The 21,638-nt window shown below is 49.4% G+C and overlaps 1 protein-coding gene across 2 annotated transcripts in view; it reads left to right on the top strand.

The window, feature by feature from the left end:
* vps13d (vacuolar protein sorting 13 homolog D) overlaps positions 1-21,088 on the top strand; it is a 33,062-nt gene extending 11,974 nt beyond the window's left edge. For both annotated transcript variants that reach the window (XM_084679474.1, XM_084679473.1), the window contains exons 26-70: positions 219-453; positions 648-864; positions 1,080-1,251; positions 1,447-1,562; positions 1,693-1,911; positions 2,018-2,292; positions 2,424-2,557; positions 2,656-2,811; positions 2,894-3,095; positions 3,244-3,318; positions 3,413-3,616; positions 3,723-3,812; positions 3,895-4,035; positions 4,232-4,357; positions 4,699-4,773; positions 5,650-5,755; positions 5,885-6,037; positions 6,123-6,258; positions 6,399-6,446; positions 6,537-6,687; positions 6,783-6,999; positions 7,132-7,379; positions 7,486-7,677; positions 7,825-7,951; positions 8,142-8,284; positions 8,408-8,538; positions 8,630-8,805; positions 8,922-9,045; positions 9,165-9,400; positions 9,677-9,779; positions 9,904-10,061; positions 10,156-10,264; positions 10,440-10,622; positions 10,826-10,930; positions 11,017-11,166; positions 11,281-11,430; positions 11,589-11,685; positions 11,797-11,945; positions 12,258-12,392; positions 12,468-12,635; positions 15,678-15,810; positions 16,244-16,439; positions 18,917-19,048; positions 19,416-19,656; positions 19,798-21,088. In XM_084679474.1, the coding sequence (XP_084535600.1) occupies positions 219-453; positions 648-864; positions 1,080-1,251; positions 1,447-1,562; positions 1,693-1,911; positions 2,018-2,292; positions 2,424-2,557; positions 2,656-2,811; positions 2,894-3,095; positions 3,244-3,318; positions 3,413-3,616; positions 3,723-3,812; positions 3,895-4,035; positions 4,232-4,357; positions 4,699-4,773; positions 5,650-5,755; positions 5,885-6,037; positions 6,123-6,258; positions 6,399-6,446; positions 6,537-6,687; positions 6,783-6,999; positions 7,132-7,379; positions 7,486-7,677; positions 7,825-7,951; positions 8,142-8,284; positions 8,408-8,538; positions 8,630-8,805; positions 8,922-9,045; positions 9,165-9,400; positions 9,677-9,779; positions 9,904-10,061; positions 10,156-10,264; positions 10,440-10,622; positions 10,826-10,930; positions 11,017-11,166; positions 11,281-11,430; positions 11,589-11,685; positions 11,797-11,945; positions 12,258-12,392; positions 12,468-12,635; positions 15,678-15,810; positions 16,244-16,439; positions 18,917-19,048; positions 19,416-19,656; positions 19,798-19,929 (6,966 nt within the window). In that variant the 3' untranslated portion in view covers positions 19,930-21,088. The remainder of the gene's footprint in view (positions 1-218; positions 454-647; positions 865-1,079; positions 1,252-1,446; positions 1,563-1,692; positions 1,912-2,017; positions 2,293-2,423; positions 2,558-2,655; positions 2,812-2,893; positions 3,096-3,243; positions 3,319-3,412; positions 3,617-3,722; positions 3,813-3,894; positions 4,036-4,231; positions 4,358-4,698; positions 4,774-5,649; positions 5,756-5,884; positions 6,038-6,122; positions 6,259-6,398; positions 6,447-6,536; positions 6,688-6,782; positions 7,000-7,131; positions 7,380-7,485; positions 7,678-7,824; positions 7,952-8,141; positions 8,285-8,407; positions 8,539-8,629; positions 8,806-8,921; positions 9,046-9,164; positions 9,401-9,676; positions 9,780-9,903; positions 10,062-10,155; positions 10,265-10,439; positions 10,623-10,825; positions 10,931-11,016; positions 11,167-11,280; positions 11,431-11,588; positions 11,686-11,796; positions 11,946-12,257; positions 12,393-12,467; positions 12,636-15,677; positions 15,811-16,243; positions 16,440-18,916; positions 19,049-19,415; positions 19,657-19,797) is intronic.
* The last annotated feature ends 550 nt before the right edge of the window (positions 21,089-21,638 follow it).

Genomic DNA, 21,638 nt, shown 5'->3' with positions numbered 1-21,638 from the left:
GCTGAATGGCCCTACATTTTATATTTGACATCTTAGTAAAGGCTGTCCAAAGGAATTGTCAGTCAGTGATGGGGGAAACACTTCTTATATTGCTGTGATTTGTATGCTTTGTTAATAAAAAAATTAAAAATCATACAAGGAGGTTAATTGTAGAGAAATAGAGAACTGTTTTGTGAACATCAGACGTATCACTAACAGTTTAACATTTGTGACTGAAGGACCGTGTGAGCAGCGCCCAGCCACAGAGCTCAGCAGCCAAGAGCAGTGAAGAGGAGTCTGCTGAGAAGACTAAAGCCCCCGGCCCGGCCGCCTCCGGCCCCACCGCCTCCTCCGGCCCCACCGCCTCCTCCGGCCCCACCGCCTCCTCCACCACATCCTCAGGGTTCACCCTGGACCGGCCCCAGCCCCCTGCTGCTGGGAGGATCCCTGAGGAGGACACGTCCCTCTACCTGGGTGAGTCTGTCACAGTGAACACCTAATCAGTGCCATCTCCACACCAGGCAGTTCAAATGACTGAAACCACCGCCTGTGCTGTCAAGAACCCTATATATCATGTTATCTAACCTGATTGTATTATATATATATTAAAAAATGGCATAGATATAGGGTTGAATAGACCCTAATATTCTTCCTGTGTGTAAATGCAGTGGAGGACCATGTGTGCCTGCTGGACTGTATAGCCCTGGACCTGCAGGAGATGGACATCTTTGCTGCGGAGCGTCTGCCCTGCCAGCCGTGGGACAGTGCTGGGAAGCAGCCGGACTCTGACCTGGTCTTCCCATCTTACTCTGTGCGCCGCACCGGAGACAACCTACTCAAGGAACGCTGCCGCCTGAAGCTCAAGGTGGAGCGCAACCTAGACAAGTAAGGCTATGTCTGCATGTACCTCTCACTTCTGGAATAACTGGACCCAACTGGAGATGGGCATCTGTGTCAAGCAGAAACCGGGCGTACTGGAATAACTGGATCAACATGGTTGAATTTCATTGTTGTTATGCACATTTGTCTGAAGGTACCTGAGGGGGTGATCTTTACACGTGACACATTCTTTATCCTAAGTCTTTTCCACGTGCCACCAGGGAGCTCAGTCACGCAGTGCCGGACATGTCCATTCACGGCAGCCTGTCATCCGTCCACTGCTCCCTGGACCTAGAGCGCTACCAGCTGATCAGAGGGCTCCTGGATAACAACCTGGGGGAACCGGTCGAGGAGTTCCTCCGCCCATACAACCTGCAGGACCCCAGCAGCTATGTGAGAACACAGCCAGTCACGCACAAGCAGCCATACCCTCATTCACAAAAGCCTGTCACATTTACATGGTACACTAATAACAAGTGGCTGCCTTCCACTCAGGGTAGAGCGAGGATATTGAATATAGATTTATGATTTCATACTAAAAAGAGTAGTTTTAAAACTGCTTTTTTGGGGGGGCGGGCTTGGTTGCAGACGGTGTTGAGTGGTGATGTGTACACCAGCCTGTCTTTCCTCGTTGACATGATGAATGTCAGTCTGGAGCTGTTCGACAAGCCCAACGCTGGCGCCCAGAAATGCTCACTAGCCAGGTGGGTTTTTGGCTTCTTATTTTGTGTTTGTGTTGTCGCTCAAAGACGCGTGCAAATGATACTATTGAGGTAGGGATTCTCAGGCATTTTCCTTTTCCCCTTTGAAACAAATTCCTCCCTCCCTCAAAAGGTTTGACTTCATGAAATCCAAGCTGCTGTTTGAGAGTTTCTCAAACGGGTCCAAGTCCGTCAACCTGGTGTCTCACTCCTTGTTGGCATATGATACTCGCTACAATGGAGCTAATATGGGCACAGGTACCAGGGCCAAGCACAATGTCTTTGACTGCATCCTCCAGCCTTCAAAGACAGGCACCAACCGGGCATCACTGCAGCTTGAGCTGCATTACAGGTACATGTGATGTCAGTTCACTTCAGTGAAATTGTATGTTGGTAACTATGGGTGGGTTTTTCATCAGACACTAATACAGAATCCTTTTCCCTCGTTCCTACGTCAGATCCACACGAGACTCCTCCTGTTTCACCGTGGTGCTCAACAACTTGAGGGTCTTCCTCATTTTTGATTGGCTCCAGCTGGTTCGTGACTTCCTGCGGATGCCCGCGGAGGATGGGGCGGGCGCCCCGCCCCGCCAGCGCTGGCCCAGTGGCAACAGCGACCCCGGTACCACCGGGGCGGTCATGCCCAAGACGGTGAAGAGTGGGGTGGTTACCAAGAGGTCCACAGTGACGGTCACCCAGGACCGCTACCTAGAGGTCAAGGTCAACGTGACAGGTGAGAGAAGAGACATACTGGACTGGACCAGATACACATTACACACACATTCAAACTCATGGATACAACCAGAACACCGTGAATGCTTGGATGTGAACTGAAATCTGTCTCGAATGTTATTTTCCCCTCAGGCACAGAGTTTGTGGTGGTAGAGGACTCGTCTTGTCTGGACACCAGTGCCATCATTCTGAAGGGCACCACCGTTCTCACTTATAAGCCTCGTCTTCTGGACCGCCCCTTCTCTGGCAGCCTGGCCGGCATCGAGGTGACCACTTCAGTAATGTTCATGGGCAGTCAAATGTTTTATGAAGGGTTTAAAGCTGTTTCTAACGCGACCTTCACTCCCCTCTCCTCCCACCCCAGGTGTTCTCCTGTTGTTTGGGCAGCGAGCAGGAGACAGCCCTGTCCATCATCGACCCTGTCAACATCCAGGTGGAACTGTGTGGAAGCCCCACCTACCAGAGCAGCTCCGGCCTGCTGGATGCCTTCAACATGGAGGACTTCCCCCCTCTGCTGGAGGTGGGCTCTCAAACTGCTGACATTCCTAGATAGAAACAATCCATATGGCCGAATCCCAACCTGTCTGTGTATATCCTCACAGATCCAGTTCCCTGCTCTGGACATCCGTCTGTCTTACAATGACGTCCAGCTCTTCCTGGCTATTGCCAAATCCATCCCGACCTCGGGCACTCCCGAGCCCAGCGATGCTGCGGACGGTGCCCATGCCGGCACCTCAGCGGCCAGCCTGGAGCCCACCAGCAGCCTGAAGGACAGCTTCAGGCACAAGACTGAGGCTCTGCTAGGTGGGCACTTCAGTTTGGGGATTTAGCATGTCCAGCATGTTTGTAGTTTGGAGAGGAATCCAAATCGTTCAATGTCTTGATCTTAAAACATATGAATGGACAAATGTAACCAGAGGAAAGTTGAACGGGCGTTTTCCTCTGTCTTTAGAGGGCCAGCTGACACGGTTGCAGGATCTAGGCTTCAGGAAGGATGACTGCAAGAGAGCCCTTGTCCACTGCAAAGGTAAGGCAAACTTTAATGGTGTCTAATGCCAGTAAAGGTGCCACTCCATAACGTACGGCCAATAACACTGAATGAAACCTTGTGGCCCCATCAGGCCAGCTGGACCAGGCGGCCACCTGGCTGCTGGAGAATGCAGAGACCATGGCGGGTCACCCCAGGGCCAGGACAGACTCAGACTCTGCCAGCCACTCTTCCACTCCTCTCTCTGGGGTCGAGGTCAAAGCAGAGAGCGTGTGTATCTGCTTCATCGACGACTGTCTGGACTGCGACATCCCTCTGGCTGAGGTGACCTTCTCACGTGAGTCTTGTGATCCTTTATTTTTTTGGATCCAGCCCATCCTTAAATCTTGTCATTTTTTGAGAGGTAAAAGGTTATGCGTCCTCTTTTTTTTCTGCCACGGCAGGGTTGTATGTGCTTCAGCGGATCGGCTCCACCCAGGAGGGCAACGCCAGCTTCACCCTGTCCGGAGACTACTACAACAGAGAACTCTCTGGTGAGGCAGGCCTCACGCCGCTGTGATGAAGCACGGGCCTTGTTAAAGCTGTGGGACAGTAATATTGGTGTTGTCATGACAGGTTGGGAGCCCTTCATCGAGCCCTGGCCCTGTTTCATCAACTGGCAGCAGCAGGCCGCTGGCCGCCTTCACCCGCCACGCCTCAAGATGGGCGTTCGTGCCAAGCAGAGGCTGGACATCAACATCACCTCGGTCCTCTTGGGTACGTCGTCAGAGTTCTGCTCTCATCTGGCAGGGTTCGCTAGGAGTTTATGTCTGTTTGATTAGCTTCATCCGCTGCCTAAATCCACTCATTACCCCACTAATCCCTTTTAATACTGCATAGATCAGACGGTTGGTTTTATTGATTTAATTGTGGACATATTTCTCCCTGCTGCCACCGTCTCCTGGCTTTACAGAGCAGTACAGCACCACCAAGAGTTCCTGGTTGGCAGACTACTGTAAGGAGGAAGAGCAGGCTCCGCAGAGCTCTGCTGCTCTGCCTTGGATGGGCTCCTCAGTCGACCCTCCCTGCTTCGCACAAAGTGAGTCACAACCTCACACACAATCACACACACACACATATTCCTGAAGTAGCTAATAATACTGCATTAGCATGGAATGTGCACAATTGTGTTTTAGATTCCAAGATTTAGTAATACTGAACGTGCTTGAACTACAAACACTTTGTCAGCTGTGTTGTAAAGAAGAAAACAAACAAAAAAAACTATATTATCATAAAATCAAACCTCAACTAATATCTTGCTTTTGCTAACCGGGTCCGGAGCTTCACAGGGGTCATGGTCACATGACTACAGATCCCTAACCCTCTTGTCTGAGCCCTGCATGTCTTTCCCCTGTTATAACTGTCTCTTTCTGCTGTCAGGTGTCCCTCTTTCCCACCTTAGAACTAGGAGCACTGCCAGCTTGACCTGCCTCGAGCAGCAGATTCACTCCAGAGGTACAGTTCACAGCTCAGAGACTCAGACAGGCCAGCAAGCTTCCCTTCCTGACCAGCTAGATGGAACAGTCATCCTGTTGTTTGGTGTTAGTTGCTACAATTCAGTTAAACCTGCTGTGTGATATCAATGCAGTGCAAGGTATGCTGGCCTAATGCTGGCTGAATGAGAACACTCAAACACACACAGTAAAGGTGATGCCTTGCAGGTTTGATTGAATTAGGGCTGTAGTCTTGGGAAGTCAGATTATAAGGTTACCCTTAGTGATAAGACTTTCCTTTTTTTTCTTTCTCTCTGTTTCTCTCATGCCCTTTCCTTTAATTCCAGTTTGTGTGATGTGTCTTTTGTTTACTCATCCCTGAATGACCTTTGAAAGAGCAGGGTCTGTTTCTTCATCATTCGTGTTATCATTGCATGAACTCTTACCTTGTTAGGAATTGCATTGTGGGAACGGTGTTGTACACATTTGACCATGTCACCAACTTGGTGAAAGGTCGTCTACACCAGTGTACCTGCTGAGTAATACATCGTTACAGCAGCATTTGTGGGCATTTGTTATCATGTCTAATATGACCTTATTTCTTGCGTATTTCATGTTCTGTTTTTAGGACTTCATTGATACTTGTGTTTTATCTGTTGCTGTTTTACAGTTTGGGACATTGCATTTAACATTTAGTGCACGTATAATAAATGTACCTTATTCATGTAAGATGGCCATCATCTGCTTGTCTATTTTATATACATATATAGATACTGGATCAATATATGACTATATAATAATAGTAATCATATTAGGTCAAAATAAAAAAGAGATTCTTGAGTCATTGAGGGCTAATAAAAGACATGTGGTTGACTGTCCATGCTCTGCCTCGTTCCAGCGGACGTGAAGCTGTCCAAGCGCAGGCAGCCCTTCGTGCCCTACGCCCTGCGGAACCTCACCGGATGTACCATGTGGTTCGCCACGCTCACCACCACCCCCACCAGGTAAGATCATCCTCACCTTACTGAGAACACATTTGAGGACTATATTGTGTCCCAGTTCATGAGCTGAGGAGTGTGGTGTTATCGCTCTCCCCCCTGGATCACCTGTGTGTCCTCTCCTCCCTGACACAGGGTGGCGCTGTCTCACAGTGGCAGTGCAGACTCCATCTCAGACGTGCACGGGCCAGGAACAGACGACACCCACAACGTCAGCCAGTGGCGAGAGGTGCTGCCAGGAGAGGAGATCCCCTTTGAGTTTGAGGCTCGCGAAAAACTCCGGCACAGGTACAGCATGGGCCAGCAGGTGTCCATGTGTCGACCCAGGGCTTTGTGTCTGTGTGTCTAAGCCACTTCTGACTCGCCTCTGCAGGCACACTCATGAGCTGAAGCTGCATCAGTTGCTGGTGCGTGTTGGTGGCTGGGAGCAGGTCAAACCCGTGTCTGTGGATAAAGTTGGAGTGTTCTTCCGCTATGCAGCGCCAGATCGCAACAATCCCTCAAACACTGTGAGTTTGGCACAAGAATGCGTGCTTGGCTCACAACTCATTTTCTCAATAACAGATGTGTTGGCAGATACTTGTTTGACATTTTTTATAGCGTCAAAGTGCTATAATAATGCTGTATTTACACTGTTCTCATTGGCTAGGTTGGGAGCCCTATCAGCAGGACCAACATCATACACCCACATGTCTATGTAAGTGATCTATCTAAACAGTTTGTGCCACTGACAACATTCCTGTAGGTTGCTGCATGTACATGTGTGTAAATCCTCTCCCTTTTGTAGTTCTCTGCCCTGCCGCCTGTCAGAGTGGTGTTCTCCATCACCATGGAGGGCAGTGCCAGGAAGGTGATCACTGTCCGCTCTGCCCTCATGGTCAAGAACCGCCTGGAGGTGCCCATGGAGGTCCGCCTGGACAGCCCCTCCGCTCCAGACAGTGAGTCTGTCACTCAAACTCTACATTACACACTTCGTAGATTTGTTAGTTTATGGGAAGGAAGTGACTAAGCCAAACCTGTCTTCCATCTCCAGAACCGGTGGTGCTGCCCCCCATCCTTCCAGGCGAGGCCCTGGCAGTGCCCCTGCACCTGACCTCCTGGAGGCTGCAGGCCCGGCCCAAAGGCCTGGGCCTCTTCTTCTGTAAGGTGCCCATCCACTGGACCAGTGTGGAGAGGCCCGGGGAAATCAACAGCAGCAAGAGAGAGTGCCATTCGGCAGACTTTGAGGATCACCTCAAACGCAGCTTCAGGTAAACACGAGCAGCAAATGGTAATGGTCCAGTACAGGAAGGGAAGAGACCAGAGGTGTGTCTCAGTAATGTTTAGCTGTTTTCGAATGCACCGTTCATTTCCGCCCTCTTCTCTTATCTGGCTGGTCCCAGGTTTTGTGTGGTGATCAAGAAAGAGAACTACCCAGACCAGCAGCCTGCTAAGACTGTGTCGGGCAGTGCCAAGCAGATCTACCGTCAGCCTGGCCACACCATCTACCTGCTGCCCACCTTGGTATTGGCCAACCTGATGCCCTGCGACCTCAACTACTACATCAAGGGCACGTCCATCAAGGGCTCTCTGAAACCTGGCAAGGAGGCCGTGCTGCATGCGGCAGACACCTCCCAGAACATGGAGCTAGGTCAGAACCAGCCTCCTCTGTAGCTCACTTCTGGAGGATACAGTAACGGGGCCCCGATGATGTTTTTTAAGTTTTCACCCAGACGGTGTCGTTGCTGTCCTTTCAGGAGTGTTGCTGGAGAACTTTCCGGTGTGTAAGGAGCTTCTGATTCCTCCTGGCACGCAGAACTACGTGGTGCGGATGCGGCTGTACGACGCCAACAAGCGGCTGCTGTGCCTCACCATTCGCATCATCTTACGGGCACAGGGCGCTCTCAAGATCCTCATCTCCTCCCCCTACTGGCTCATCAACAAGACCGGTAAACTCATCCTCACCCGACATCTTTGTAGGGTCAACAGTTCAGTTTTAACACGTAAAATGTAACACTGATTCGTTTTGTTCATCCATTCATTAAATTGGAATTCACTCATGAAAAAGGCGAATCCCAATGTGTTTCCCCCCTCAGGCTTGCCGTTGATTTTCCGCCAGGACAACGGTAAAACAGATGCTGCTGGCCAGTTTGAGGAGCATGAGCTGGCACGCAGCCTCAGCCCACTGCTGTTCTGTTACACTGACAAGGAGCAGCCGGCCATGTAAGACAACGGCTCATGTGGTGGTTCCAACTCTCGACCTATCCCGTACTCTCTTTAGCATGTCAAGCTCTCAGATAGACTGAGTGGATTACATATTCATTGAGGCGTTCTAGTACTTCCAGGTCTCAAACATTTAGCTTTTTATTGCCCATTGCTCCATCAGTATATTCTTCTCGGCCTCGCCCTCCAGGTGCACGATGCGGATTGGTAAGGGCATCCATCCAGACGGGGTTCCTGGTTGGTGTCAGGGCTTTTCTCTGGACGGAGGCAGTGGAGTCAGAGCAGTGAAGGTCATCCAGCATGGGAACAGGCCAGGACTCATCTACAACATAGGTATGAAGCTTTAGTGGAACTATATTGTCTGAAATGAAACTGAACTACAGAGATAAAAGATATTAAAAATCAACTCTAGCATCACATACTTTAATTTGTTGCTACTGTGTCTGTCCACCACAGGCATCAACGTCCGCAAAGGGAAGGGCCGCTACAGAGACACCCACATCGTGACCTTTGCCCCCCGTTACCTGTTGGACAACCGCTCTACGCACAAACTAGCCTTCTCACAGAGAGAGTTTGCCAGGGGAAAGGTGAGACCAGAGGCATTACAGAGTACGATACAAATTCACTCTTAAATTGGCCCTTGTTGTGTAACTCCTGCTGGACCCTTGTGCCTGCCAGGGCACAGCCAACCCTGAGGGCTACATCTCCACCCTGCCGGGCTCCAGCGTGGTCTTCCACTGGCCCAGGAACGACTACGACCAGCTGCTGTGCGTCCGCCTCATGGACACGCCAGACTGCACCTGGTCTGGAGGGTTCGAGGTCAACAAGCCCAAGTCCTTCCATGTCAACATGAGGTAAGCCTAGAATGTGGATCAACTTAAGAAGGTCACTGTTCCACACCGACAGATACTGTGAGAACACGTGCTCGGTCTACCAGCTGAAGTGCATCTGTGTCTTGTCCTCCTGACAGGGACACACTGGGGAACTGTTTCTTCCTGCGGGCTGAAATCACACTGAAAGGCGCCACCTATCAGATCTCCTTCAGCGACACCGACCAACTGCCTCCCCCGTTCAGGATCGACAACATCTCAGAGGTAGAACTACACTGCCTCCAAGGATCAATCCATCCTGTTGTCCATTTATGAACCAAAAATGTGGAAAGAATGGACGTCACGTGTGGATACTGTATTAAATATGACGGGTTCTTTGGCAGGTGCCCATCCAGTTCAGGCAGCATGGGGTGGTTGACATCCGTCTGCACACCGAGGTGAAGGCAGGTTCCGTGTTGGACTTTGCCTGTGACGAGCCCACTCTGCCCCCCTACCTCACCCTCATCGTTAAGGGGGCAGGCTCCTCGGAGGTCACCGCCGATATGAACTTCTTCCGGGAGTACAACAAGCTCTACTACGAGAACTTCATCTACATCGCTGCTACACACACCTTCTCCCAGTACGTACATTTTACATTTTAGTCATTTAGCAGACGCTCTTATCCAAAGCGACTTACAGTAAGTACAGGGACATTCCCCCCGAGGCAAGTAGGGTGAAGTGCCTTGCCCAAGGACACAACGTCCTTTTGCACGGCGGGGAAATCGATCAGGCAAGCTTCTGATTACGAGCCCAACTCCCTCACCGCTCAGCCATCTGACTCCCAGCAGATGATTTAGCAGTATTGTGGTGCTCGGCTGAGATGATTGGCTGAGTGTGATGTGCTGTTCTCCTGCAGAGACGCTGGGAAGAGGCCTGTGGGGAAGAAGCGCCTGGTGAGCTGTGCTGAGCTGGTGCTGGATGTGGAGCCCAAGACCCAGCGAGTCATTCTCAAGAAAAAGGTTGAACTGCTCTCTAAAATGTGCCTGGAAGTCACCCACTGTACAAGTTATCCACTACAAACACACAGTCGAAACCGGTTTCTGACAGCATTGTCCTTGCCAATGTTCCCGTTCTCTGTCTTAGGAGCCAGGGAAGCGGTCCCAGTTGTGGAGGATGACCGGCACTGGGATGCTGTGCCATGAAGGCTCCTCCCCTCCCCAGAGCAAGCCTGCCCAGCCCCGCCCCCTGGACTCATCCCTGGTGCTGGACATTGCTGGACTGGCAGCCGTCACTGACAACAGGTCAGTTTGTCCGCCTCTTGACTTCACCCCAAAACAGAGCAGTAATTGTACGTGTATATAATAATCCATGTTTTCACTCTGCTTGTCCCTCCAGCTTTGAGCCGTTGATGCTGAGGAGGCCAGACCCACGTCGCAGCACCACCCAGACATGGCACTTCAGCTCCAGCATGCTGACCTGTGGCCTTCCCCGTCTGGTTGTACAGGTGGAGATCTTCCAGTGCCCACTGTCATAACCCTCTGATAATCTCATTTGATGCTCATTTCCTCAATTTGGCGTTGGTTAAGGATGATTTACTGCTGACTCTGATGGCCTGTCTTGGCTCAATTATTGATTGACTCTAACTGCTTTTCCTTCTTTGTTCTCATGCCTTCTTCAAGGCTAAGGGTGGTGTGGAGGGACTATTTGATGGGGCGGAGGTGGTCCTGGGGCCAGATTCAGCACAGAACCAGGTCCTGATGGAGCCAGGTCCCGAGCAGCAGTTCATCAACCAGAAGATGAGACCAGGTTCTGGGGTCCTCTCAGTCCAGGTGCTGCCTGACGGACCCACACGAGTCCTGCAGGTTAGAGACTCCTCCTGCCACTGCACATCCAATCACCGTTTCGATTTCAGCTGGTACAATATGCATATATATATGCTAGATATAATCGAGTCAATCTTATTTGAAGAGATTTGGGATTGGAGGTCACCAAATAATGCATGCTTATTTGAATACTAAATGAACTAGTTGGAGTCTGCTGACTGGGTGTGTGGTGCTGTGTCTAGATCAGTGACTTTAACCAGAGGCGGATGAACCGAACCTCCCCAAGCACGGAGGAAGACCAGAATAAAGACCCCGTTCAGAGGAAGGACCCTGAGCAGGAGCTGGAGGTGCAGCTCCTCGTCCCATCACAACATGTCATGTAGAACAGAAGCGTGTGTGTTGGTGTACTGAGCCGTCTCCGTCTGGCTTCCAGGTGTTGGTGAACCTGGAGGAGGGCGTGGGGCTGTCCCTGGTCAACAAGCTGCCGGAGGAGCTGGTGTTCACCACTCTGTCGGGCATCGACATCCACTTCACCCGCACGGCCACCAACGAGGTCCTGGAGCTCAGCGTTCAGAACATCCAGGTGATGACCCACAAGGCTTTTAGCATCGTCCATCAAGCCATTCATAACACCCTCCTCAGCATCAAGTTAGCTTTCCACACAGCATTGTGAAAGTGGGTCCTCTCTCTCCCCCAGGTGGACAACCAGCTCCTGGGCACCACTCAGCCGGTGATGCTGTGTGTGAGCCCTGGCTCCAGTGAGAGCAGCATTGCTGATACTGGCTCGGCCCTGCAGATCAACTCGGTCAAGGTTCCTAGCAACCTCATGCTCACCGACCTGTTCAAGGTGAGGCCCTCTTGCAAATTCCTTTCTTCAACCAATGGGCAACTTAAAGTAAGCGTGGTGGCGGACGAAACGAGAGGATCCACTGTAACACTTCCTGCGTTACGCTTGCGAGGAAGACGTGAACGTGAGACTGAGGTAACGCCCTGGTATTTCCACAGCACCTGATGGTCACCGCCCGCCGCTTCACCGTCATCATCGAGGAGAAACTCCTGCTCAAATTGCTGAGCTTCTTCGGTTATGGACACACAGAAGCAGGTGGGTGGATGCCTGTTTCTTCCCCAGGCAGCTTCCCTAGTCATCTACTGGTGTCAGCCAGGCGTGGTTGATTTTGGAGAGGTTTCACCAAAGTGTTGTTTGTTGGGTCAGAGCTGGAGAAGCTGGATGAGAACCTGTATGAGAGGGTCAGCGAGGAGGCGGGAGCTGCTAAGCGATACTACTTTGAGAACCTGAAGATCAGCCTTCCTCAGGTCAAGCTGAGCGTGTTCACCTCCCACAAGCTCCCCCCAGACCTCAAGGTAACATACCGCGGTCATAAATGGACATTAGGTACTAAAACTGAACCAGGCAGTAGGCTCTGTTGGTTTTATGTCATTGCAATGCAAACCCTATACAAAAAAAATAACAAGGAATTGTGTTGAAAGCAAGAATTAGTTCTTTTGTATTACTCATTCTCTACTCATGGGGGTGCTGTATACCTTTTGTCTAATATCTTGAGTGTCATAATATCTCAAACTGAAATGTGAATTGACTTAGCTTTTGAAGTAACAAATTGATCAGTCAGTCAGTGGCAGAGAGTCAATGGAATTGTCATTATCCTTCATACTCAGGCTCTCAAAAGCACCCTGGGAATTCCACTCATCCGCTTTGAGGACGCCGTGATCAACATGTATCCCTTCACACGCGTGCACCCCTACGAGACCCAGGAAATCATCCTCAATGACATCCTCAAGCACTTCCGGGAGGTGAGGGGCCCGCCCTTCCATCTACCTGCTGTCTGAATGTGGGCCGTTATCTAACCCCCTCCTTCCTGTCCGCAGGAGCTGATCAGCCAGGCGGCTCAGATCCTGGGCTCCGTGGACTTCCTTGGTAACCCCATGGGGCTCCTTAACGACGTCAGCGAGGGCGTGTCTGAGCTCATCAAGTATGGCAACGTGGGCGGTCTCATCCGCAACGTCACCCACGGCGTGTCCAACTCTGCAGCTAAGGTAAGGTCATGGACATGCCTTCCTTTCTCTGAGGTTGACCCGCAGCTTGTTGACCATGTGTTTCTTATTCCCCCTTCTTTTCAATCATGGGTTAGACCCCTTTGTTGACCTCTTGTTATTCTTGCCCTTAGGTTTGATTTTCACTACTATACACACAATTGTATATTAGGCTAGTAATTTTATTTTTGTATTTTTTCAACAGAAATTCACACAATTTCAGTTGCAAATGTCACCGCTCTGTAGTCTTACTAAGTTGACAATTATGTATTGGTTTTAAGAGTAAGTAGTGTTGGCAGTATTGTTATGTATCATTTTGTACTTGTTTCCCTGTTCATCAGTCTATAGCCCAGCCAGCCCAGCCCAACCCAGTCCTCTTTTCTCTCTCTCTGGGTCCCATAGCCAGCTCCCAGCATGCTGCTGGAGAAATCCCCCAGACGCCATGACTCCCCGCCTTTTTGTAACAGCCAGATTATTGTCAGGGCTCTCTCCTTTTCTAACTCTCTCCTCTTGTTTCTTTCCTTCCCTCTCTATGTGGCTTGTCCTCCCTCTCTCACACTTTCCCTCTCTCAACTCTCACATTGTTTCTCTCCCTCTCCCTCTCCCCCCCCTCTCTCTCTAAGTCCCCGCTCTCTCTGTGGTCTCTTTGTCCTCTTTTGCTGCACACAATTTACTCGCATTTGTGCTGTGGCATTGATGTCATGAGTTTGAGACAGCCAGTCGACCAGGTCACACAGCCCCAGCCCTAGCTCTTGACCGGCCAATTGCCCCCACACCCACCACTCACCCGGGCCAGGTTTCAGCTGCAAGGCCCTGCCTGCTGTTGGTGGTGACAAACAGAATCGTTTAGTTATCCAGTCTCCTGCTGCAGAACTGAGAGAGTGTGGTGCTATTCATCTCTTCTTTGAAGAAAATGTGGGCTTTCTTCATTTAGGTATTCTCATTGGTTTACTATGTTTAGGTGAAAGAAGACAGCTGTGCCTGTATGTAGTCCTTATAAATTTGTCAGCCACAGGTGGATTAGATTCTTCATTTTCAGGTTATTTTATGTTTTGGGGGAAAACAACATTGTTTTCCTTCATACCCACCCGCTAAGCCTGGTGAGCATCAACAAAATACAAGCCCCTGCTGCATTGGCGATCCATGCCAAAACATCAAACTGACTCATAAAAATTCCATTCAACAGTATCCAATGGAAAAAGTTATTTAAAAAATGTTGTTAAAGCAGTGAGTGTTTAATAGTGAATTAAGAACCCAATGCTAACTTCCAACAATTCTACAAAAAGTATGGTAAGCTATTTGTATGACTTAGTTGACAGTGAATTTAATTTAGTTGGATTCCGGATTGCGTTTGTTTTTATACCCTGGTGCCGTTTGCCATTGGCACTGGTTCTTCGTCTGCATTTCAGGTTGATGTTTATTATCTTTTCACAAGCCTTCTGGGAGCTTCGCTCTTTTTTATGGCTTGGTCTGTTCAGCTCGTTCCCTAGTACAGGTTAAAGAGCCATAGTGACTGAGAACTCCATGAATATGACTCTTACTCTTCCCAAAAAGACTATAGATGAGGCATAGATGAGAAAGATAAGTGGTAGGCTACATTTTGTTTAGCATTTAGTTGAGATATAAAAGGAGAATATCTGGATGTCTATGATCTCAGAGTTCCAATGATGCTTTGTTAACGTCATTCAATTACTTTTGTGTGTGCGTCTCTGTGTATCATGTTGCAGCTGCTTACTACATTTGAATCACCTTTGAATCGTTGCCTTGTTCTTGGCTGGGTTTAGTTTCACCTTCACCCGCTTCATTAGTGATACTATGGTCTCATTTTCTCACACACCCCTCACGCTCACACTGTGTGTGTGTGCGTGCTGGAAGGGGAGACATAAACTTGAAAGCATTCTCATCTCCCTCCTCCTACCCCTGGGAGAGGTCTGGTAAGTGTATTGGTTTAGTTTCACAAAGGGTGGAGTGGGGGAGTAGGAGGAGGAGAGAGTTGGTGCTGGCCTTCCGATGAACTCGCCGGGGACTTTGCAAGGCAGGGTCATCCCAAGTTCATGCCTGGCGCTGGCTCGCAGAGCGAGTTAGTGAGCGTGGCGGAGGCCCAGAGTGTGTTTACACAGAGCCCAACCTCCCACTGTCTGTAACACAAACCTACTTCCAGAAGGCACCTGCTGAGGAATGGAGAGCAGGGGAGGAGGAGGAAGGGAGGAGGAGATAGAGGGAGGAGGAGAGAGAGGGAGGAGGAGGGAGAGGGAGGAGGAGGAAGGGAGGGAGGAGGAGAGAGAGGGAGGAGGAGAGAGAGGGAAGAGGAGAGAGAGGGAGGAGAAGGGGAGGAGGAGAGAGAGGGAGGAGGAGAAGGGGAGGAGAAGAGAGAGAGGAGAAGGGGAGGAGGACAGAGAGGGAGGGAGGAGGAGAAGGGGAGGAGAAGAGAGAGAGAGGAGAAGGGGAGGAGGAGAGAGAGGGAGGAGGAGGAAGGGAGGAGAAGGGGAGGAGAAGAGAGAGGGAGGAGAAGGGAAGGAGGAGAGAGATGGAGGAGAGAGAGGGAGGAGGAAGAAGGGGAGGAGAAGAGAGAGAGAGGAGGAGGAAGGACGGGGACAGGAGAGGAGTCTGGATCTTTGTTTGTTAGAGAATGAGCATTTCTCGAGCGTCTTTGACTGAGACAAATGATACCTAATCCATCATTCCAGTTAAAAGCCCACACCAGCCAAAGCTGATTGCCCTGTGTTAGGGTGAAAGTGGTCAGAGTAGTTACTACCTACAGTATTTTAGTATGGATGTGGACCAAAGAGACACTAGCCTACAGTCATCTGCCATGACAAAAATTGTGTGTTGGTGTAGAAATGTTGTCAAAATACAGTATTTGTTTATTTGACCCCAGTATAAAGACACTTTTTGTGGATTTTCTGTTAACCTGGTTGTTTTGACTATTTAGGGTTGGGCAAATGGCAATGTTTGATTAAAGGAATACATTCAAATGTGTTGGAGGTTTAGCGAAAACACAAAATATTTTGTCTAACTCTAAATATCCCCTCTGGCCACCCTCAGTTTGCTGGAACCCTGTCAGACGGTCTGGGCAAGACCATGGACAACCGGCACCAGAGTGAACGAGAGTACATCCGTTACCATGGTGCTACCAGCGGGGAACACCTGGTGGCGGGGATTCACGGCCTGGCTCACGGTAAGAACAGGATCACATCTGCACGAGTACAAGATTCTAGATTCTATGCAGTGAAATTGATTCCCCAAAGCCATACTATACCTCTGGATGTTAGATGTAATCATGTTAGGCTTTGTCATGTCTCAACGAAGATTGGATATACAGTAGATGTATAGAGATAGGAGAACATCAGGTAAGGTGGACTGTGATAGGAATATCCCGGTACATTTGCAGTATGTCACCCTATCTAAGCCACCACAGTCACGTCATTGAGCATATTACCACACAATGCTTATGCAAGTCGGGGATTATCATTGGTTGATCTTTAACATGGTATTCTGCTCCACACTTAGGCAGCAGTACATTATTGCTCTTTAATCCTAGTCACCCCAGATTACAAATCTGTCCTTGGATCACCAGGGATTTTAACCAGCTGTTGTATTGTTTGGGGCAGGTATCATCGGCGGTCTGACCAGTGTCATCACATCCACGGTGGAGGGGGTGAAGACTGAGGGCGGGGTCAGCGGTTTCTTCTCAGGCCTGGGCAAAGGACTGGTCGGCACGGTAACCAAACCAGTGGCGGGAGCGCTGGACTTTGCCTCAGAGACGGCACAGACGGTTCGTGACATGGCCAGCCTCAGTAACCACAGGTTGGTGTGACCCTCTACGTCCAAGCACCTCTCCCGCCATCTCTGAAGTTTGTGACGATGCTCAGGAGGACTGAGAGCGTCAGGAAGCTGTCCCACACACCCATAAACACCCTGACACACTCACACCATCACACAGTGCCAGTGAGTCACACTCACACAGTGCCGCTTGCTGAACACTCCCATACAATAGTCTGACGAATGGCCTTTAATCCCTGACAGCCTCTTTCATTTGACTCACTGATGGTGAAACTCCTGTCAGTGGAGTTCCTCCCTGTGAAAGCGATCTTCAGTCGTGGGTTTGAAGGGCCTGGTCCCAGGCCGCAGGCTGATATCTGTTGGCACTACTGATGCTAAAAGGAGAGTAGCTCCAAACCCCCCCCATCATCAACACAAACCCTGTCAACCCGAGGCTCAGTGTTCTGTACACATCTGTGTAGGTGTGCATCAGAACATGGGATTACGCTGGAACAGGGAAGCATGTCAGAGGGCTCGAATAAGTCGTTTGAAATATGTGCTCGTCTCCATGCGTCTTCCTTGTTGGCGTGTGTGTGGGCTTGCATTCACATGTCTGATGTGAACACTGAGAATGGGAAGGGACCTGATGAACTGTTTTCTTTTGAGAGAGGCCTTTTGAGGGGGGCGAGGGGGGGGTGGGAGGAGGTTGAAGCGTGCCTGCCACAGTGTGTCCGCCAGTTCAGCCAAAGTTCGCCCCCCCCCTCCCCCCCCCACCATGCAAACTTGCAGACACGCACACCTACACAATCATGTTGTGTGTGTGTGTATATATATTCAATGCGATGTAGGACCAGTATAATGTATGATAACTGACTTTGTAAGCAAATTGTGTGATGAGCGAGTAAGCAAAGCTATGCCCTCTGATCATACGGAGCACATCTTCAAGAGCACAGTCGGTAAACAAACAACAAGTCAAAGAGATACAGCCTGTCCATACTCCCCTGCCCTGCCCGTGAACTGTCCCTCCCTTCTTTCACCCAACCCTTCAGCCACACACACACACACACACACACACACACACACACACCACACCTCCCCATCCCTGAGCTCTGGCAGAATTCCAGAGCCTGCTCAGTTACAATCCCCAAACAAAGCAGGAGTGAAGTCTTGCTCCCTCCCCTCCTCATTCCTCACACACACCTCCAGCACCTCTTGCTGGAACGCGGAGCTGCAAGAAGCCCAGGGCTGTGGTGGGTGCTGGAGGTAGATGTGGGAGCAGGCAGTGCAGGGGAACAGGGCCATGGCAGAGGCAGTATGAACTGTTTGTTTGTGCCGGGCTGCTGACAGCAGTCTGGCTCTCCTCCAGGCCCCTGAGTGTGACCCAGCAGTGAACCCTGCAGACGAAGCAGGTCTCCGGTGCTGTTGGCCAGCCGCTCCCTCGGCGCTCCTCACATGCTGGAGTCAGTCAGCAGCCAGGGGAGCTGGACGCCCTGCTGGGAATCACACTCATGTGGATTTTTTCGACACTTATTCACCTGCGCCTCTCTGCCCCTCACCCCCATGTACTATCCCCATGTCTGCCCCCCCCCCCCCCCACTCCCAGTACCCATTCAGCCATGGCCTGGCCTACCTGATGGAATTCGCACAGATATTTGGATGTGGCGGATAGTGGCGCCTGACCACCCCCGCTCACATCCAGCCACAAAGTCTAGCCCTCTACAAATGCCCCATCCAACCAACACATGCCCTGTCTTATGGCTCCCAGCCTGCCCACACACTCAGTCCAGCCACCTCTGTCTGCAGCACACCTCCAGCTGCAGACAGCCTGGAACCTGTCTCTCCTGGAAGAAAAGTCAACCCCCGGCAGCAGAGAGAAGCAGATCAGAGTCTGACCCGGCCAGCACACAGACCTGTCTGTGTCAATCCAGCAGAGCCCATCAAGCCTCAATCAGAAGGCAGCACTGTACCCACCCACACCCCAGACCAGATTCAAGCCAGATGTGTGAATTCTAGCCGGGCAGGTCTGTTGTTAGTGTGTAGGACATAAAAGGAGTTCTGGAGGAATAGACAGAGTGGGACCTAGAAAACCAAGTCAGAGTATGAGAAATGATGAATGAAATGAGGAGAAAGATAGAGTATCAGGCAGCTGAGAGCAGAGATGGAAGAAAGAGGAATATACAGAATACTGAAAGGGCTATGGAGCTGGTGAAGGAGAGAGAGAGAGAGACAGAGAGAGACAGAGAGAGACAGAGAGAGACAGAGAGAGACAGAGAGAGACAGAGAGAGACAGAGAGAGACAGAGAGAGACAGAGAGAGACAGAGAGAGACAGAGAGAGACAGAGAGAGAGAATGAGAAATATAGAGTTGGGAGGGATGGACTTTTTAGTGTTTCTTTTGCTTCTGTGCTAAATCTGACATGTCTGGTTGAATCACCCTGTATCAAGTTAGACTGCAGTGTTCAGTGGAATGAATGTTGTAGCAGTTTTAAGCTGATGTGTGTATGATTGAATACATGTCTCCAGGCTAAGTGTCCAGCGTGTCAGGAAGCCCCGCTGCTGTAAGGGCCCCCAGGGCCTGCTCCCTCGCTTCTCCCCCAGCCAGGCGGATGGCCAGGAGCAGCTCTTCCACCTCACTGACAACATCCACTCCGAGTTGTGAGTCACGCCTCTCTCTCGCTTCACTTTCTTCTTGTACAAGTCAGCTCCCACTCCCATAAATCCAGGCATGCTGGATCCCCTGTCTCCGGCCCCGACCTCTGACCTGAGAGGTGATGATTACTTGGCCCCAGGCAGCCTCTCTCTCCAGGCTGAACTTTCCTGCCCGTCTTGAGTGAGACTGTCATGCCAGAGACTGAATAGCGATTTTCCTTTCGAGCACTTTTGATCATAAACGTTTTTCGTTCGGCTTTTAGCACCTAGTATTTTCTGCCAAGTGGACACACTTTCACAAATATGAAACGTGATACAATTCTCACAGTTTTATTCAAATAATTCCTTCTCACTTTCCTTCCACCTTCCTTAGCTTCATCGCTGTGGAGCCCATAGACTCCTACTGTGTGCTCATCTCCTCCAAGGTGGTGTACTTCCTGAAACCTGGTGAGTTTGTAGACCGTGAAGCTATCTTCCTGGAGGTCAAGTACGATGACCTCTACCACTGTCTGGTCTCCAAGGACCATGGAAAGGTGTATGTGCAGCTCACCAAGAAGGCGGAGGGCACCAGCAGTGGGGTGGCCATGCCAGGCCCCTCCCACCAGAAGCCTATGGTAAGACTCCCCATCTCCCACAATGTACCAGTGGAAAGCAGACAGTATATAGTGTGTCGTTGTTCTGATTATAATGTGGTATGTTTCTTTTTGATTGTAGTAATCCAACAGTATGTATTTAAGGATGGTTTTCCTCCACAGGTTCATGTAAAGAGTGAGAATCTTGCTGTGAAAATCTCTCAAGAAATCAACTATGCCAAGAGCCTTTACTACGAACAGCAGCTCATGCTGCCTCCCAACGAGAACGAAGACTGCTTGTTATTAGAGTCCTAATGAGGCTTTATCTAGCCATGAAGGTGGACTTGTCTTTCTTTAGTCGTGATATAGTTTGAGGATATCTGCACTTACTACTTGCGTTTATACACCTAAGGAGAGAGATATTGACCAGTCCTCATCATGAAAGCCACAAATAAAAGTTGTCCACCTCTTGTTAGACAAACAAGTGGACACAGCAGACTCTGTAAGCAGGTGTCTGAGTGCTTTTGGTGAGGTCGCAGATTAGTTTGAGTAACTTTTGGGGTCAGGATTGAGCACCCGTGCCCTTGGTAGAAGAACATAGTGTGAGGGTTTGATATCCCAAGAAGCACATTTAAATAACTACATATGCAAACGTGTTTTAATGCATTCTGTACATTTACAAGATGATGAGATTATTTTGTTTTACAAAGATGTTTATAAGACGATAAATATACGTTGATGTAGATGTACACATCCCAAGTAGTGTTAAATATGTTTGTTAATAGACGCTTATGTACATATATAGCTACATACCAATATAACACTATCCAACTATGTACATATCAGTTGTGAAGTATAAAAAAAGAGAAGAAAAAAAAGATAGTGAGGTTGATGTGAAATGCTGTAAAAAGCTGCCTTTAAAAATGTCTTTATATTGTGTATAAAAGTATTTTTCCTGGTTGAAGACACTGAATTAATTGCACTGACACTGGGGTGTCCCCTACCCACCCCGATCACAGTAACGTGACCATGGGAGCTGCCACTCTTGTCTTTAGCCTTTTACAATCATGGACCTCACTCTGGTATCACTCTACTTTTTATTTAAAGACTTTTTTTTACCAGTGTCCTTTTTAACAAATTTGCACCAGAGAGCTACTGGATAGGTGGTTGGTATGCTTCCTTGAACCAGACCTAGTCCAATAGCTTTTGATTTCAGTCAAATATTTCTTGCTGGTTTGATTTGTTTTTGTTGTGCAATATTCCATTGCTCCATTGGTTGATCAAACCAAAGTATTTAATCAAAATCATATTTGGATCTAGGTCTGCTCTAAAGATAGGAATTTGACTGTGATGGAATGGGGCCTAATATCCCAAAGCTAGTCACAGTTGGGAAACGAGCATTTACCTTGTGAAAGATTACTAAATAAATGATCTATTGCCTAAAATAAAGCACCACAACTGCAATACTAATTTATGTGTGTGTGCTAACTCTATCCATCTTTATCTAGCGCTATCGCTGCTGGTGTACAAACTCCTGCCTTCCTCATCAATCTTCTGGAGTGGCAGACCAGAGTAGGCATGGGGTCCCCCCCTACTGGAGGGCTACGCCTGCCCTCGTTAGTCTCCCCAGACCTCCTGCTCTGCATTCTGATGGATGAATCACTGTGTAAACAAGTCTGACGACCCATTCATTATGATAACTTAATGTAATACCATGACCAAAGAATTGTTAGGCAAGTCAAATTTCTGTAGATGGGTCATCATCTTCTGACGTTGGCGTACAATCACCACAGGATTTATTTTCTTTTAGTGGGAGCTGAATTTGTAAATGACTTTGTCAGTAAAATACATTTGACAAACCACTATAAGCCTTTATGAAAGCGTCAAATAAGATGGGATATTTGGCTGGGAAACACCCGTATCCTGCTTCCTCTAGATTGCTTCTTTATGCCGTTGTAGCAAAGCCAACTCAGTTTGACAGGGGTTTTGGTAGATCTTTAATGAGTAATAAGACACAGGCTCTT

Source organism: Hypomesus nipponensis, chromosome 18 (genome assembly GCF_054491055.1).
Source record: "Hypomesus nipponensis isolate SF chromosome 18, ASM5449105v1, whole genome shotgun sequence".
Lineage (NCBI taxonomy): Eukaryota > Metazoa > Chordata > Actinopteri > Osmeriformes > Osmeridae > Hypomesus > Hypomesus nipponensis.
Note: the sequence above shows the minus strand (reverse complement) of the source record. Positions and strands in the feature narration are given on the sequence as shown.